Source organism: Emys orbicularis, chromosome 2 (assembly GCF_028017835.1).
Source record: "Emys orbicularis isolate rEmyOrb1 chromosome 2, rEmyOrb1.hap1, whole genome shotgun sequence".
Lineage (NCBI taxonomy): Eukaryota > Metazoa > Chordata > Testudines > Emydidae > Emys > Emys orbicularis.
In genome coordinates, this window is record NC_088684.1 from 74,448,706 (window position 1) to 74,462,110 (window position 13,405).

Sequence of the window (13,405 nt, forward strand, 5' to 3'; positions counted from 1 at the left end):
TTTGAACCCTAATCCTAGCATGGAGACCCTGTACCCTATTGAACCCAAGCAATTAATTGGGGGATGCTTGCAGCCCTACCCTAATGACCCTTAACTCTAGTGCTGGGAGCCTAGGTAGCCCTAGCCTATTGAAACCTATCTTTATCCCAGGGAGCTCTACTCTTTTGAATCCCAACCGTATCCCGTGGAGCCCTTGCAATTGCAGCCGTAGCCTGGGAATCCCTAGCCTATTGAATCTTAACTCTAGCCTAGGGAACCCTAGTCTACTGAACCTTAACACTAGCCTGGAGAGCCCTATGAACCCTAATCCTATACCAGGTAGCCCTAGCAGCACCTGTCATGCCCCTACCCTGGGGAGCCCCAGCCTATTAAATCCTAATACTATCCTAGAAAGGCCTGGCAGCCGCACCCCTGTCCCTACCCTGTAGACCCCTAGCTCAGGGATTCTCAAAAAGTTACGACCCCCCCACCTCCCATACCATGACACCCTTACTTCTGTGCTTCTGCTGGCGGCCATGGTGCCTTCAGAGTTGGGTACCTGGCCAGCAGCCGCCGCTCTCCAGCCATCTGGTTCTGAAAGCAGCGTGGAAGTAAGGGTGGCAATAATGTGACTCCCCCTACAATAGGCTTAAGGCCCCCTTGTGGGTCGCGACCTCTAGTTTGAGAAATGCTGGCCATGCTCATTGAACCCTAACCGTAGCTGTGGGAGACCTAGCCTTAACCTATTGTATCCTAACACTAGCCCAGATTGCCCTATCCTCTTGAACCTTAAGCCTACCCTCTTAAACCTAGCCCAGGAAGCCCAACCTTCTTGAACCATAGACCTAGCTAGTTGAACCCTAACCTGGGATACCCAACCCTATTGAACACTAACCCTTGCATGGGGAGCCCTTGAAGCCCCAGCCCTAACCCTATCCTTAGGGCTTAAATTCAGCCAGAGGTGTTCAGAGCAGAGCTCTGGTAAGTATTTTCAAACCCATGGGGCAGAAGCCCTGGTGCCTCACGTGGGGCAGAAGCCCCGGGGTGTCGGGAGATACTCTGTGAGAATTTAAGTCCTGCCTACCCTGGTGAGCCCTAGCCTAACTGTAGACGTGGTAGCTATACTCTTTTGAAATGTAACTCTGTCCAGGGAAGCCCTAGCTTATTTAACTGTTGCCCCAGGAGACATTCCATTTTTATCTTTAACCCTAGCTCAGGGAGCCCTAACCTAGTTAACCCTAACCCAGGGAGTCCTGCCCTACTGAACCCTAACTCTGGACCATCGAGTATTAGCAGCCCCAGTCATTTACTACCCTACAGAGCCCATCCCTATTAGATCCTAACCCTAGCCTGGGAAGCCCCTGCAGCTTGAGATGTATCCCCACACTAGGGATCCCATGCCTATTAAACCCTGTCTCTGCCCTGTGGATCCCTAGCCTATTGAAGCTGAACCCTACCCTGCAGCTCCACTCCTATCCCTACTCTATTGAATCCTTACCTTAGCCTAAAGAGCCCTTCCCTATTGAAACCTAACAATGTCTTAGATATTTCTAGTCTTTGATCCCTGAGCCTAGCCCAGGGAGCTGTGCTCTACTGAACACTAACCCCAGCCCCTCTAGCCCTAGCCTGTTGAACCCTAATCCTCTCAGGGGGTGCTCTACTCTATTGAACCCTCACCTTAGCCCAGGAAGCTGTAACACAATGAACCTTAACCTTGGGAGCTCTAGCCTACTGAACCCTAACTCTAGCCCAGGAGCTTTTGCAGCTGAATCCGGCCCGCAGGCCGTAGTTTGCCCACCCCTGCTATAGAGGAAACCTTCCAGAAGTGAGCAAGTGTAATCCAAGAAGTGATGTCTGCCTAAGTATGCAGACAGCTTGAAACTGACTCAAAGGGATGAACACCATTCATCTGCTTGGAATATCAACTTTAAACTGAAAACTGATTGTTTCAGACGAGGGAAATGCGGTAGACCTAATCTATCTAGGCTTCAGTAAAGCATTGGACATGATACAACATGGGGAATTATTAGTGAAGTTGGAGAAAATGGTGATTAGTACAGGAACTGTAAAATGCATAAGGAGTGGCTAAAGGAGAAACAGCAGCTTGTTCTGTTGAAAGGAGAACTATGGGCTGGAGGGAGATTACTAGTGGCGTTCCTCAAGGGTCTGTCTTGGGACTGATTTTATTTAATATTTTCATTAATGACCATGGCACAAAAAGTACACCTCTACCCCAATATAATGCTGTCCTCGGGAGCCAAAAAATCGTACTGCGTTATAGGTGAAACCGCGTTATGTCGAACTTGCTTTGATCCGCTGGACTGCGCAGCCCCACCCCTCTGGAGCACTGCTTTACCGTGTTCTATCCGAATTCGTGTTATATCGGGGTAGAGGTGTAGTAGTGTACAAATGAAATTTGCTGATGACACAAAGTCAGGAGGCATTGTCGATACAGAGGAGGATTGGAATATTATACAAGAAGAATGGGATAGCCTGGAGGACTGGAATTTTTTCTCTAACTTGGCGGCTCATCAGTTGGAAATGACAGAGGAGGAGGAGAAAGACCTGGGTGTGTAAGTTGATCACAGGATGACTAATGTAATATGGCTGTGAAAAAGGCTATTGGGATCCTGAGATATAGCAGGTGAGGCATTTCCAGCAGAGCTGGAGAAGTATTAATACCATCAAACAAGGCACTATAAGACCTCATCTGGAATATCATGTACAATTCTGGTCACCCACATTCAGTGAAGATGAATTTAAACTGGAACAGGTACAGAGATGAGCTACTAGTTGGGTTAGGTAAATGGAGAGCCTGTTTTAGGAGAGGAGACAAACAAGCCAAGCTCTCTAAGCCTAGCAAAACAAAGCCTAAGTGGGAATTTGCTTGCTCTCCACAAATAACAGTGGGTAGAGGTTAACACAGGGGTGGGAGAAGAGCTACCTAAGCTAAAGGACAGTGTTTGCATAAAAACAACGAATGGGGATACACTGTCTATGAATAAGTTTAGGCTGGAAGTTAGAAGACGGTTTCTAACCATTAGAGGAGTAAGGTTCTGGAATAGCCTACCAATAAGAACGGCGAGAGCAAACAAGCTAACTAGTTTAAGATGGAGCTTGCTATGTTTGTGAATGTGATTATATGAAGGGGTTGCCTGCAAAAAGCAGATGACTGGATTCGATGATCCCGGAGGTCCCTTGTAGTCCTGTGTGCTATGTTCCTGCGTTTAAAGTTCAGCGGTGACACTCCAGTGGAGCCTGATTCTCCACTGTTTTGCACCTTGTGTAGTCATTTACATTGGTGCAAAATGAGTATAGAATGCTGCCATTCTGAGTTCATAACATTTCATCCTTCACTTTGTACTTTCTTTGCACAGGTGTAAATGAATACACCAGGTGTAAAGCAGTGGGAATCAGGGTAGTGGTTCCTGACATTTTCCATTCAACTGTGAGCATGCTGCCACTGTCTGCAGCTGCGTTCCCTACAGCATGACTTTGGTCTGGAGCAGTGGAATAAAAGGCAGGCAGCATCAGTGTGCTAGGGACCAGAAAAGTGCCTTATCATTAAGACAGGGATTAGGAGCATAGATCACAAAAGTATCAGATCTGTTACATATAACTTGTGTTGAGACTCATTTAAAAAGGCAAACTCCTGTCACTCTTACATTGTGGAATACCATATGTGGCAGTTTGGGTTCACTGACCGTATACCCATGGAGAAAAGTACTACTCATGAGTCAGGAAGGCAGAATCTGGTCCTAAAATTGTGCCCCAACTGCCGCATCTACAACTGGCAGTGTCGCTGCAGGTGTTGGAAACTTACAGCTTCACTTCCTCTGCTGTGTATTCATGCTTCTCAGTTCACTCTACTCTTAACTGAGGATCATATTTGTTATCTCCTGAACTGTTAAGAGGAAGTTTTAAGCAGTCTGATTTATCTAATTGCTGTTTTTTTTTTAAATAACAGCTGTTAGGTTTAGAAATGAAATTAATTAGTTGTTTGCAGTATTGTTGTAGTCATGTTGATCCCAGAATATTAGAGACAGAAAGTGGGTGAGGTAATAGCTTTTATTGGACCAAATTCTGTTGGTGCAAGAGACAAACTTTTGAACTACATGAAGTTCTTCAAGAAATTTATTAGTGGCAGGTGTATTTAGAAGAAATGAAAGTAAATACTATTTCATGCAGCATGTAGTTATTGTGTGGAGTTCACTGCCACAAGGGACTATGAGATTAAATTCTGTATTTGGATTTTTAAAAGAGCAGAATACTTTTAGGATTAATAACACTTGACTGTGGAAGAGGTTTAATGTTTTTCTGAAGCATTGGGTGTTGTCCACCATTAGAAGTGGGATAGTGGACTTTGCTAGACCATCGGTCTGATCTGGCATGTAAAATACTATGTTCCTGTCCAGACTCCTCATAGTTTTACTAGATGAAAATCAAGACTTGTTGACACGACCTTTTTGGTTCCGTCTACTCTGGTATTTGAAATCATGTTAGCACCTTTTTGGCAAGAAGTTTATTTAAACATATCTCCGGATAGGATCTAACATGGCTTCAAATGTTAATATAGATAATGTCTTAGTCCAGGATGACTACTCCTCATACTCATTGATTAAAACATAATTGACAGGTTGCCCTTTGGGTTCATTGCAGACCTGATGTTACTGTACTGGTTCTGGCCCCAGGATTGGGAGGTACAAAGGTGGTGTAAGCCACCTTTTTCTCATCCCTGGTTCTGTGCCAAGCAGAGTTGGACTGAACCTGAGCTTTGAGCATATGTGAAGTGAACATTTTACAAACAGAATTTAGGGTTTAATCCTGCAGCCCTAATTCATGTGACTGGCCTTCTTGGCTTCAGTGGGAATATTTATGTGAGTAAGGACTGCAAAATCATGTCCTTATTTAGCCCTGAAAATAATTAGTTTCATTTTGGTACAAGGACATTCTGAATAATGCCCAATATTATCTAAATAATCAGATTCTAGGAGCCACTTGTTTGGAAATAGAGTGTAAATAACAAAGCAAATAGTTTGATGCTTCTTTTTGCTCTTCCTACAGCATTGCAAACTTCACTGGTGTTTTCCAAAGATAATGGATTACTTGTGTTTGTCCGCAAATCTCTCAGCATGGAGGAAGTGAGTTGAAAAACTTAGTTATGATTTTTTTTTTTAAAAGAACTGTTGCAATATTTTTCATTGCTAAGTGAGAGTATACAGACTTTCATTTCTAAAAAGGAACTCCGTTTTTTCAGTTTCGAGAGTGCAGGGAAGAAGCTTTAAAATTTCTCTGTGCCTTTCTGGAAAAGATTGGTCAGCAAGTTCATCCTTATGCCCATGATATTAAGGTAAGTGAAGGAAAACTTATTTTTAAAAATCTTTGTCAAATACTTTTAACAGTTCTGCAGTGTTTTTAATTTAAACATGAACACTTGAAAGATGTATTAAAATATGACTAATACCAGGTTCACGGCTTTCCTTTATGCAATTCATCCCCCCCGCCCAATGTTTCTAATAGAGCTAAAACAGAGGAGCAATTTTGGATTACATATTAATGCACTGGTGTCATTAAAAATGTTAGTATACTTTGGTCATATTTGTTCAAGTATCTTGGATCCATCAGGGTTAGAATATATTTTCTCTCTCTCAAAAAATGGTAGTTGCTGGGTTTGGGTTTTTTGGGTTTTTTTTTTTGTAATGTTCTACCTGTGAAATATTTGATTTAAAATAATACAATATTTTGAATCCTTCTGCTCCAGTTTGTAACCTTTGAAGTGACTTTTTTAAGGCCTGTTTTTTTCAGAGGAGTTGAGTACCTGTAGTACTTTGAAGTCAGTGGGTACTGTGGGTGCTCATCATTTCTGAAAATGTGTCCCTTAGGGTATGTCTACACTGCAGTTAAAAACCCATGGCTGGTCCATGCTAGCTGACTTGGGCTTGTGGGGCTCAGACTAAGGGCTGTTTAATAGCGGTGTAGACATTCAGTCTCTGGCTAGAGCCCAGACTTCAGGACCCTGTGAGGTGGAAGGGTCCCAGGGCTTGGGCTGCAGCCCATGCCAGAATGGCTACACCATAATTAAACAGCACCTTAGCCTGAGCCCCGCAAGCCCAAGTCAACTGGCACAGGCCAGCTGTGGATGTCTAATTGCAGTGTAAACTACCCGAAGAGTCTAAACTACTCAGTAGTATCCATTTAACTGCAGATGTTTGTGCCATTGTACTTTCTGAGCTCGTGGTAATAGCCTCCTGCTTAAAAGAAAAGGTGACTAGTGACAGATGATTTGCTACATGGGGTCCTTTTACTCTAGAATTTGCTTCCGTCTAGGTTTACCAAAACTTGGATTTGCTAATTTTTAGGACACACTGCAAAACTAATCTTTTCTTTTGGGTTTAGTTGAGGGATATGGGGTAGTCATGTGATGGGTTAGTATTGCTATTTTCTGGGTGAATATTTATTCTAGTCTGCATTGGCTTTGTATGAGAAGCTGTGTATTTTTATTCTTGGGTTTTGTACATTTTAAATGTTGTAAAATACCTAAAATCATTGGGGAAAGGTATTTTAAAGAAATATCTTAAATTATTTAAATATTTTTAAATCTTCCATCCTGTTAATGATCATTATGATCTATTTTTTCCCAACCTAGCAAACTTGTATTCGCGTTTACACAAAAGAAAAGGCTGCAAAATGTAAAATCCCAGCTCTGGAGCTTCTCATTAAGGTAAAACATACTTTACAGTTCATTATTTCTAAGCCTAGAGACTTTTGACTTATGCCATGGCTGCTGTTGAATGCAGCAAACTCAAAAAGTTCTGTAGGAGGAGTATTAAAAAAATATTTTTCTGCCCACAAATTAGTCCTAATCTCCTTTGACTGAATTGCTTAATTAAAGGTGCCATCCCTTAATTTGTGTTGGAAGACATCTTGGATTTTGAGGGCGATCACAGAGTGCATCTTTATTCCCAATTCAATTGCTGTTCTTTAAAGCAACACTGTCAACTTAAAAATCACACTTCTGTTTGAAAATATTAATTTGTTACAGATAACAACTAAGATAATACAACTGAAAGATATTTGAGGCGCAAACTTGTTTTATATATATATTTTTTAGTTTCCTTAGTGCATATGATAATTTTTACTGTTTTCCCAGTATAGTGCATTTTGCCCTGATCCTGCAAACACTTATGCATGTGCTTAACTTTACATATGGCAGTAGTCCTTTTGAAGTTAATTCTTCTGTGGTTTGAGTGGGCCTTACAGCAACAGGGAGAGAAACATTTTAAAACTAGGTAAACATGCTTATGAAACTGCAGACATTAACAGGTGTCATATCCTAAAACTAATTATAACTCATTTTTTAAACTGATTATATTTTAAATTGATGGTGCCCCTTTGACCTAAAATTACAGCCAAAATATGTACAAGGAACATAGGAAGTAGAAAAATAGGTGTGAACGACATATACAATAGGATGAGCACATGATTTGCATGAGGAAAACAACAAAACCAATATTTATTGTATAGAAATGGTAGCTTGTCTTTACCTACATCTTATACGATCAGAAGACGTATCAACCACCTTTAACTTAATCCGCTAAACCAGTGGGATTACTTGTGCTTAAAGTTAGGTGTGTACCTAAGTATTTTTCTGATTTAGGGGCCTTATTTACCTGGGTCCAAGTGGAAACAAATAAAATAGTTTTTTCCTCATTTGTGGGTATCTTGTATATATTTCCAGTTGCTTCAAAATTTACGGTCTTCCTTTCTGATGGAAGAATTGAAAGTTGGAGAGATCTTTAACAAATTTTATGGGGAACTTGCTGCAAGAAGTAAAGTGCCTGACACAGGTGAGCCTTAGCTTTTCTAGAAACATTATTACTTATTTTATTTACTATCTTTTAGTATAATAGAACCTCAGAGTTATGACCACCAGAGTTACAAACTGACTGGTCAACCACCCATGTCATTTGGAACCGGAAGTACACAATCAGGCAGCAGTAGAGACCACCCCCAAAGCAAATACTGTACAGTACTGGATTAAACGTAAACTATTAAAAAAAAAAAAAGGGATAGTTTTAAAAAAAAAGATTTGACATGGTAAGGAAACTAAGGAAACAGTTTCTTTGCTTGTTTCATTTAAATTCAGATGGTTAAGAGCAGAAATTTTCTTCTGCATAGTAGAGTTTCAAAGCTGTATTAAGTCAACGTTCAGTTGTAAACTTTTTTGAAAGATCAGCCATAATGTTTTGTTCAGAGTTACAACCAACCTCCATTCCCAAGGTGTTCATAACTCTAAGGTTCTACTGTATTAATATCTTGATGGATTTTTTCCGACAGTAATGTGGGTAAGACGGGAGAAGCTAGGACTTGATTTAAAATAAAAACAAAACTTCAAAAATAGTCTTTAATGAATAAACATAAGTTACATACTAGTAGTAAGACTGCTCGGTTGGGAGTTGTCAAATGCATTTATACATTTTCCATTAGTGAATAGGGAAATCATGAAATGTTACTATTTAGTATACTGGCTCTAAATACTAGTCAGCTGTCCATATGCTTTTGTAAGACCGATAAAACAATATCATCATCATCCTCTCTAGAATAAGTAAGTGTCCTCAGAAATATTGACTGTTACATATGGTAGAGCTAGGTAGGGGTTTTCTGCTCTGCCCTTGTATGGTCCAGCGCCATGTTAGCAACATTCCATTTACATCAGTGAGGTTGTGCCCACACAGAGCTCATGACAGGAGTCTTAGGCTGTATTTATATTAATGTTGCATTGTTTTTAAACTTTCACTGCTGCACTCAACTCCTTGATTAGGGACTTAGAATGTCAAGGTGCTGAGCACCCTGTTTTCTCAAATCCCATTGATTTCAGTCTGAGTTGAGGGTGTGTGGCACCTCACAGGATTGAGCCCTATAATTCAGTATTTAAAACTAGTGGTTTGAATAACTTGAATAAATTAATCTTCACTATATGAGCTGGTGATTAATTTCAAATCCAAGCATGGAAGAACATGTATGTATGAAAGCATTGTTATACTCTTTCATTTGCCAGTCATCATGCCAAGATACCACTAGCCTTAACTGCCCAGATAGGTGGGTGGACAGACACACTGACTTTATAATAATGGTGTCTAACTACTGTATCATATGCCACAGAGATCTCAAAGTAAGTGATGTATATATTGATATTTTTTAGTACTGGAAAAATTATATGAGCTCCTTGGAGTCTTGGGAGAAGTCCAACCTAGTGACATGGTTGACAACTCTGAGAAATTATTCCGAGCTTTCTTGGGTGAGCTCAAAACACAGGTATGATTGGAACCTCTTGTAGGACTCTGTCAATCACTTTTCTTTGGTGGGTGTTGTGTGTATTGAATTACCATTCATGCCAAGATTGTTGGATACTTCATTTAACCAGATAATTATAAAACATAGTTTGAACAATTTTATTGTTAATAGCAGTTGAGTGTTGTTTTCTCTGGTTACAGGGTCTTGGGTAGGTTACAGATGGCGGGGAGACCTAGTGGCCATTAGCTGAGTAATGTGGGGAGGGGAGAGGGAAGAGCATGATCATCATCAGCCTTCGTGCCCTACGTAGGGGATGTGATTTCCATTAGAGGCCAGTTTCTTATTTGGACTAGTAAGCTGCAGAACTTCATTGCACTGTTTGGTTCAGAAAGTTGGCATCACAGCTATGCCTTACCAAGGTCCTCACTTGTTTGTTTCTATCTTACTCTTCTAATTTAAGCATGATATTTTCTTTAAAACTTTTATTTTCAGATGACCTCAGCAACAAGAGAGCCCAAACTACCAGTAGTAGCAGGGTGTCTGAAAGGACTGACTGCGCTTATGTATAACTTTACTAAATCCATGGATGAAGGTGCAGTCTTTTTTTTTTTTTTTTTTAGTATATATAAAGAAATTTTGACTGTTTTACACCCGACAGGGAGCATCCGTTCATCTGGTCTCAAGATTCACTCTTTTATAGATAAAAATGGATGCAAGCAGTTGTGCATTCTGAGTGAAATTCCCCCCATTGGCAGAAGGCCTGCTCATGCAAGGCCCTTCATGCCCAAGCACCCCTGGGGTGCCCCAGTACGTAGGAGAGTGTGGTCAGAGTGGTTGCATAGAGTGGGAAGTTGAAGTGCTATTTATCCAGGAGGAACTGGGCAGCTGTACAACCCCAAGTGAAAGTTTGAACATTCTTATTCATAATTCTATACAGACACATTTACACTAGCATACCCATGTTGTTTAAAGAGTGGTTTTTCAGCAAGTCAAACAGAGAAGTATATTTAAAACAAAAATTTTAGAAGCATCCTCAGGGAGAGTTTCCCTTCCTTTAAGAGTATGATATTTTGAAGACCTTTAAATATTGTCTCTTCACGTCCATAACAAGATAAAATTATCTTGCCATTTTGACTCTCTCAGAGGTGCCCTTAGTGAAATGTTTCATTATTGTTATTATCCTACAGATCCCCACACTTCAAAGGAGATTTTTGATTTTGCAGTGAAGGCAATCAATCCACAGGTAGCATGTTTGATGAGTATCTTCCAAGTGTGCATTCTTCTACATATATTAGTTCTGAAGAGCAAGTCATTTATGGTGAACCTTTTGTTTTTACAGGTTGACCTAAAGCGATATGCAGTACCTTTAGGTAAGATTTTATTTTATAACTGTATGCAGTGCTATAGATACCAAGCATATCTTGGATGAGACATGTTTCATCCTCTGATTATTCCCTTCAAAGAATACAGCATATTCTGTATTCTAGGTGAGAAGAGTGGAGTGAGAGAGTGTGCCTTTGTGATCGAAGGAGTTGAAAATGGAGTAGTTGGCTGAACAAAGCAAATTCTAATACTCAGCACCAACACTGCATCCAACACTTAACTTAATGGCATTTCTCTTTCTGTAATGTGACAACTTTTGAATGCCATATCCAAAGTGTTCCAAAATTTCAGGGAATGTTCTAGGCATCTGTGCATACCCAGGATAAAATCCAGATTAATGAGTAGCTATGTCATGCCTGCCCTCTAACCTGGGGTGTCCTTTACTGCTTTGCTGGTGTAGCCTCCTGTTTGGATTGTTCACAAACAGCCTCCAGATAACCTGCCACCCCAAATGGAATTTTCCCAGACACTTCAATTAAAACACACTGGATTAGATTAAACCAGGGGTTCTCAAACTGGGGGTCAGGACCCGCCAGGGAGTTGTGAGGTTATTACATGGGGGGTCGTGAGCTGTCAACCTCCACCCCAAATCCCGCTTTGCCTCCAGCATTTATAATGGTGTTAAATATATAAAAAAGCCTTTTTAATTTATAAGCGGGGGGGTCGCACTCAGAGGCTTGCTATGTGAAATGGGTCACCAGTAAAAAAAGTTTGAGAGCCACTGGATTAAACAATAAAAAAAGGTCATTAACTACAGAGAGATGTAAAGTGAGGTACAAGTAATGAGGTGTAAAAATCAGAAATGGTTACAAGAAGATAAAATTAAAACACTACAGATGCCTAACTTAACAAACGGTATCAGATTCAAGCAAGGTTTCTCTCACCGCACACTCTCAACAGTCTTATTGACCAAAGTTAGTCTCCAGTTCAGTGGCTGCTTCCTTTGTTCCTTTTGGTATAGTGAATTGATGAACAGAGAGAGGAGGAGTGCCTTGGGCTGTCTGTCCCTCATTTTTATAGTATCCGTCGTCCTCTTGAAGAACATTTTCACCTGAGATTCAGGGGATAGAGAGTCTGTAGGAAAAGCTGTTCACTGCTGCCTTTCCTCACTTGTCTGAGGTTTCTTTGTCTGCCCTTCCTGCTTGATGATTCTGTTTACTGCTTAAATGCAAACGAAGGAGAGCACACATTCCTTTGTTTGGCTCAGACCTGTTTTCCAACTTCTGCTGTGGTTTGGAATGTGTGTTAATACCATTAACAGAGACAATGCAACACATTTTATCAGGACACTGTTGACCAGCAAATCGAGTTTTCAGATGATACCTCACAAGACATACTTTGTACAAAGATTATTATGATAGTGTGTAAGGTGTGGACACAGAATGTACATTTTTGGGGGAAAGTCTAGGACTGGGGGAGTGTTGGGGTCACCCTGCAGTATAACCAAGGCTGGTAAGTGAGTTGCATGCTGGAGGCTGTTTGTCAGCAGTCCAGACTGGAGGCTACAGCAACAAAGCAGTGTAAAGGATACCCCAGGTTAGAGGGCAGGGATGACACAGCTACTCATTAGACTGGATTGTACCCAAGGTATGGCACAGCATCTGTGGGCAGAACTCTGTTGATTTTGGTGAAAATTAGAAAAACTGAAAGGGGAAAATGGGGAACATATAGAGTCCAAGCAACAGGTTAGCTAAGCCTTCCATATAACAATATTCTCAGCTCAGCTCTGCCCATCCTCCCAGTACAGTTTAAAATGCTGCAGAGACTGGGACAGTGGGGGGCACACAGAGCCCCTGGCATGGGGAAAAATGGGAAATGAGGAGCAGATAGAGCCCCTGGCATGGGGGGTGTATGGAAGTGGGTTATGCAGAGCCCCTGCCCTGGTGGAGAAAGGGAGGAAGTGGGGAATTGAGGGATGTCACAGAATTCCCAGTGTATGGGGGAGAATGGGAGGTCTCCCATCCCCTGGCATGGATGGCGTGGGGAAGAATGGGATATCCTGGTATGGGGGAAAAGGAAGAGCATGGGGAGCAAAGAAAGGAATGGGGGGCACACAGAATTCTGGGCAGGGAGAGAACAGGGGACCAAGGTATGGGGGGGGGAATATGGGGCCCCTGGCCTGGGGGAGATTGGGTGAAACTAGTATGGAGTGAAGGGAGGAGGTGGGGAGGTTTGCAGAGTCTCTGAAATAGAGGGGGATGGAAGGTTAGCATACAGGCAACTGTGAGGGAGAATCGAGGGATCTAGAGAACCTTTGGGAAGCAAAAAAGTGTGTGACCCTCTAGTAAAGGTGGTGTAGGTTGACTAGATCATGGGTTCTCCATCTGAGGGCTGCGACTCCTCACTGGGTTTGTGACCATCCTGTATTTCCTATGTTGCTAAATGTGAGGTGGTTGGTGGGGGGGCACAGAGGTGGCATTGTTCTTGCCTACATCCCAGCTAAATGGAAGAGGGACCTCTGGCATGTCTCCTGGCATGGAAAAGGCTGAGACTCACTGGCCTAGTTGAAGTAAAGTTCTCATTCATAATATCTGGAGCCCCTTCTACCACTAACAGTAAAATACAAACCACTAAAAGGGACTGCTGCTTCCCATAGCTGTATCTATACTAGGATAAAAGCAGGAAGGTTGTTTTCAGTTGTGAGCTCATATGTAGAGTTAAACAAATGTGTGAATATAGATGTTTTAATAATCAGAAATACAATTTAGTCAGAAGATATCTGAGACTTCCTGTTGGCCTAATGTAAACT

The 13,405-nt window shown here is 41.5% G+C and overlaps 1 protein-coding gene across 1 annotated transcript in view; it reads left to right on the forward strand.

The window, feature by feature from the left end:
- The window catches only part of PRKDC (protein kinase, DNA-activated, catalytic subunit), a 147,699-nt gene that overhangs the window by 1,273 nt on the left and 133,021 nt on the right, over positions 1 to 13,405 (forward strand). The window contains exons 2-9 of the mRNA XM_065397886.1: positions 5,044 to 5,120; positions 5,237 to 5,329; positions 6,626 to 6,700; positions 7,718 to 7,826; positions 9,182 to 9,294; positions 9,766 to 9,865; positions 10,461 to 10,516; positions 10,613 to 10,643. Coding sequence (XP_065253958.1) covers positions 5,044 to 5,120; positions 5,237 to 5,329; positions 6,626 to 6,700; positions 7,718 to 7,826; positions 9,182 to 9,294; positions 9,766 to 9,865; positions 10,461 to 10,516; positions 10,613 to 10,643 — 654 coding nt within the window. The remainder of the gene's footprint in view (positions 1 to 5,043; positions 5,121 to 5,236; positions 5,330 to 6,625; positions 6,701 to 7,717; positions 7,827 to 9,181; positions 9,295 to 9,765; positions 9,866 to 10,460; positions 10,517 to 10,612; positions 10,644 to 13,405) is intronic.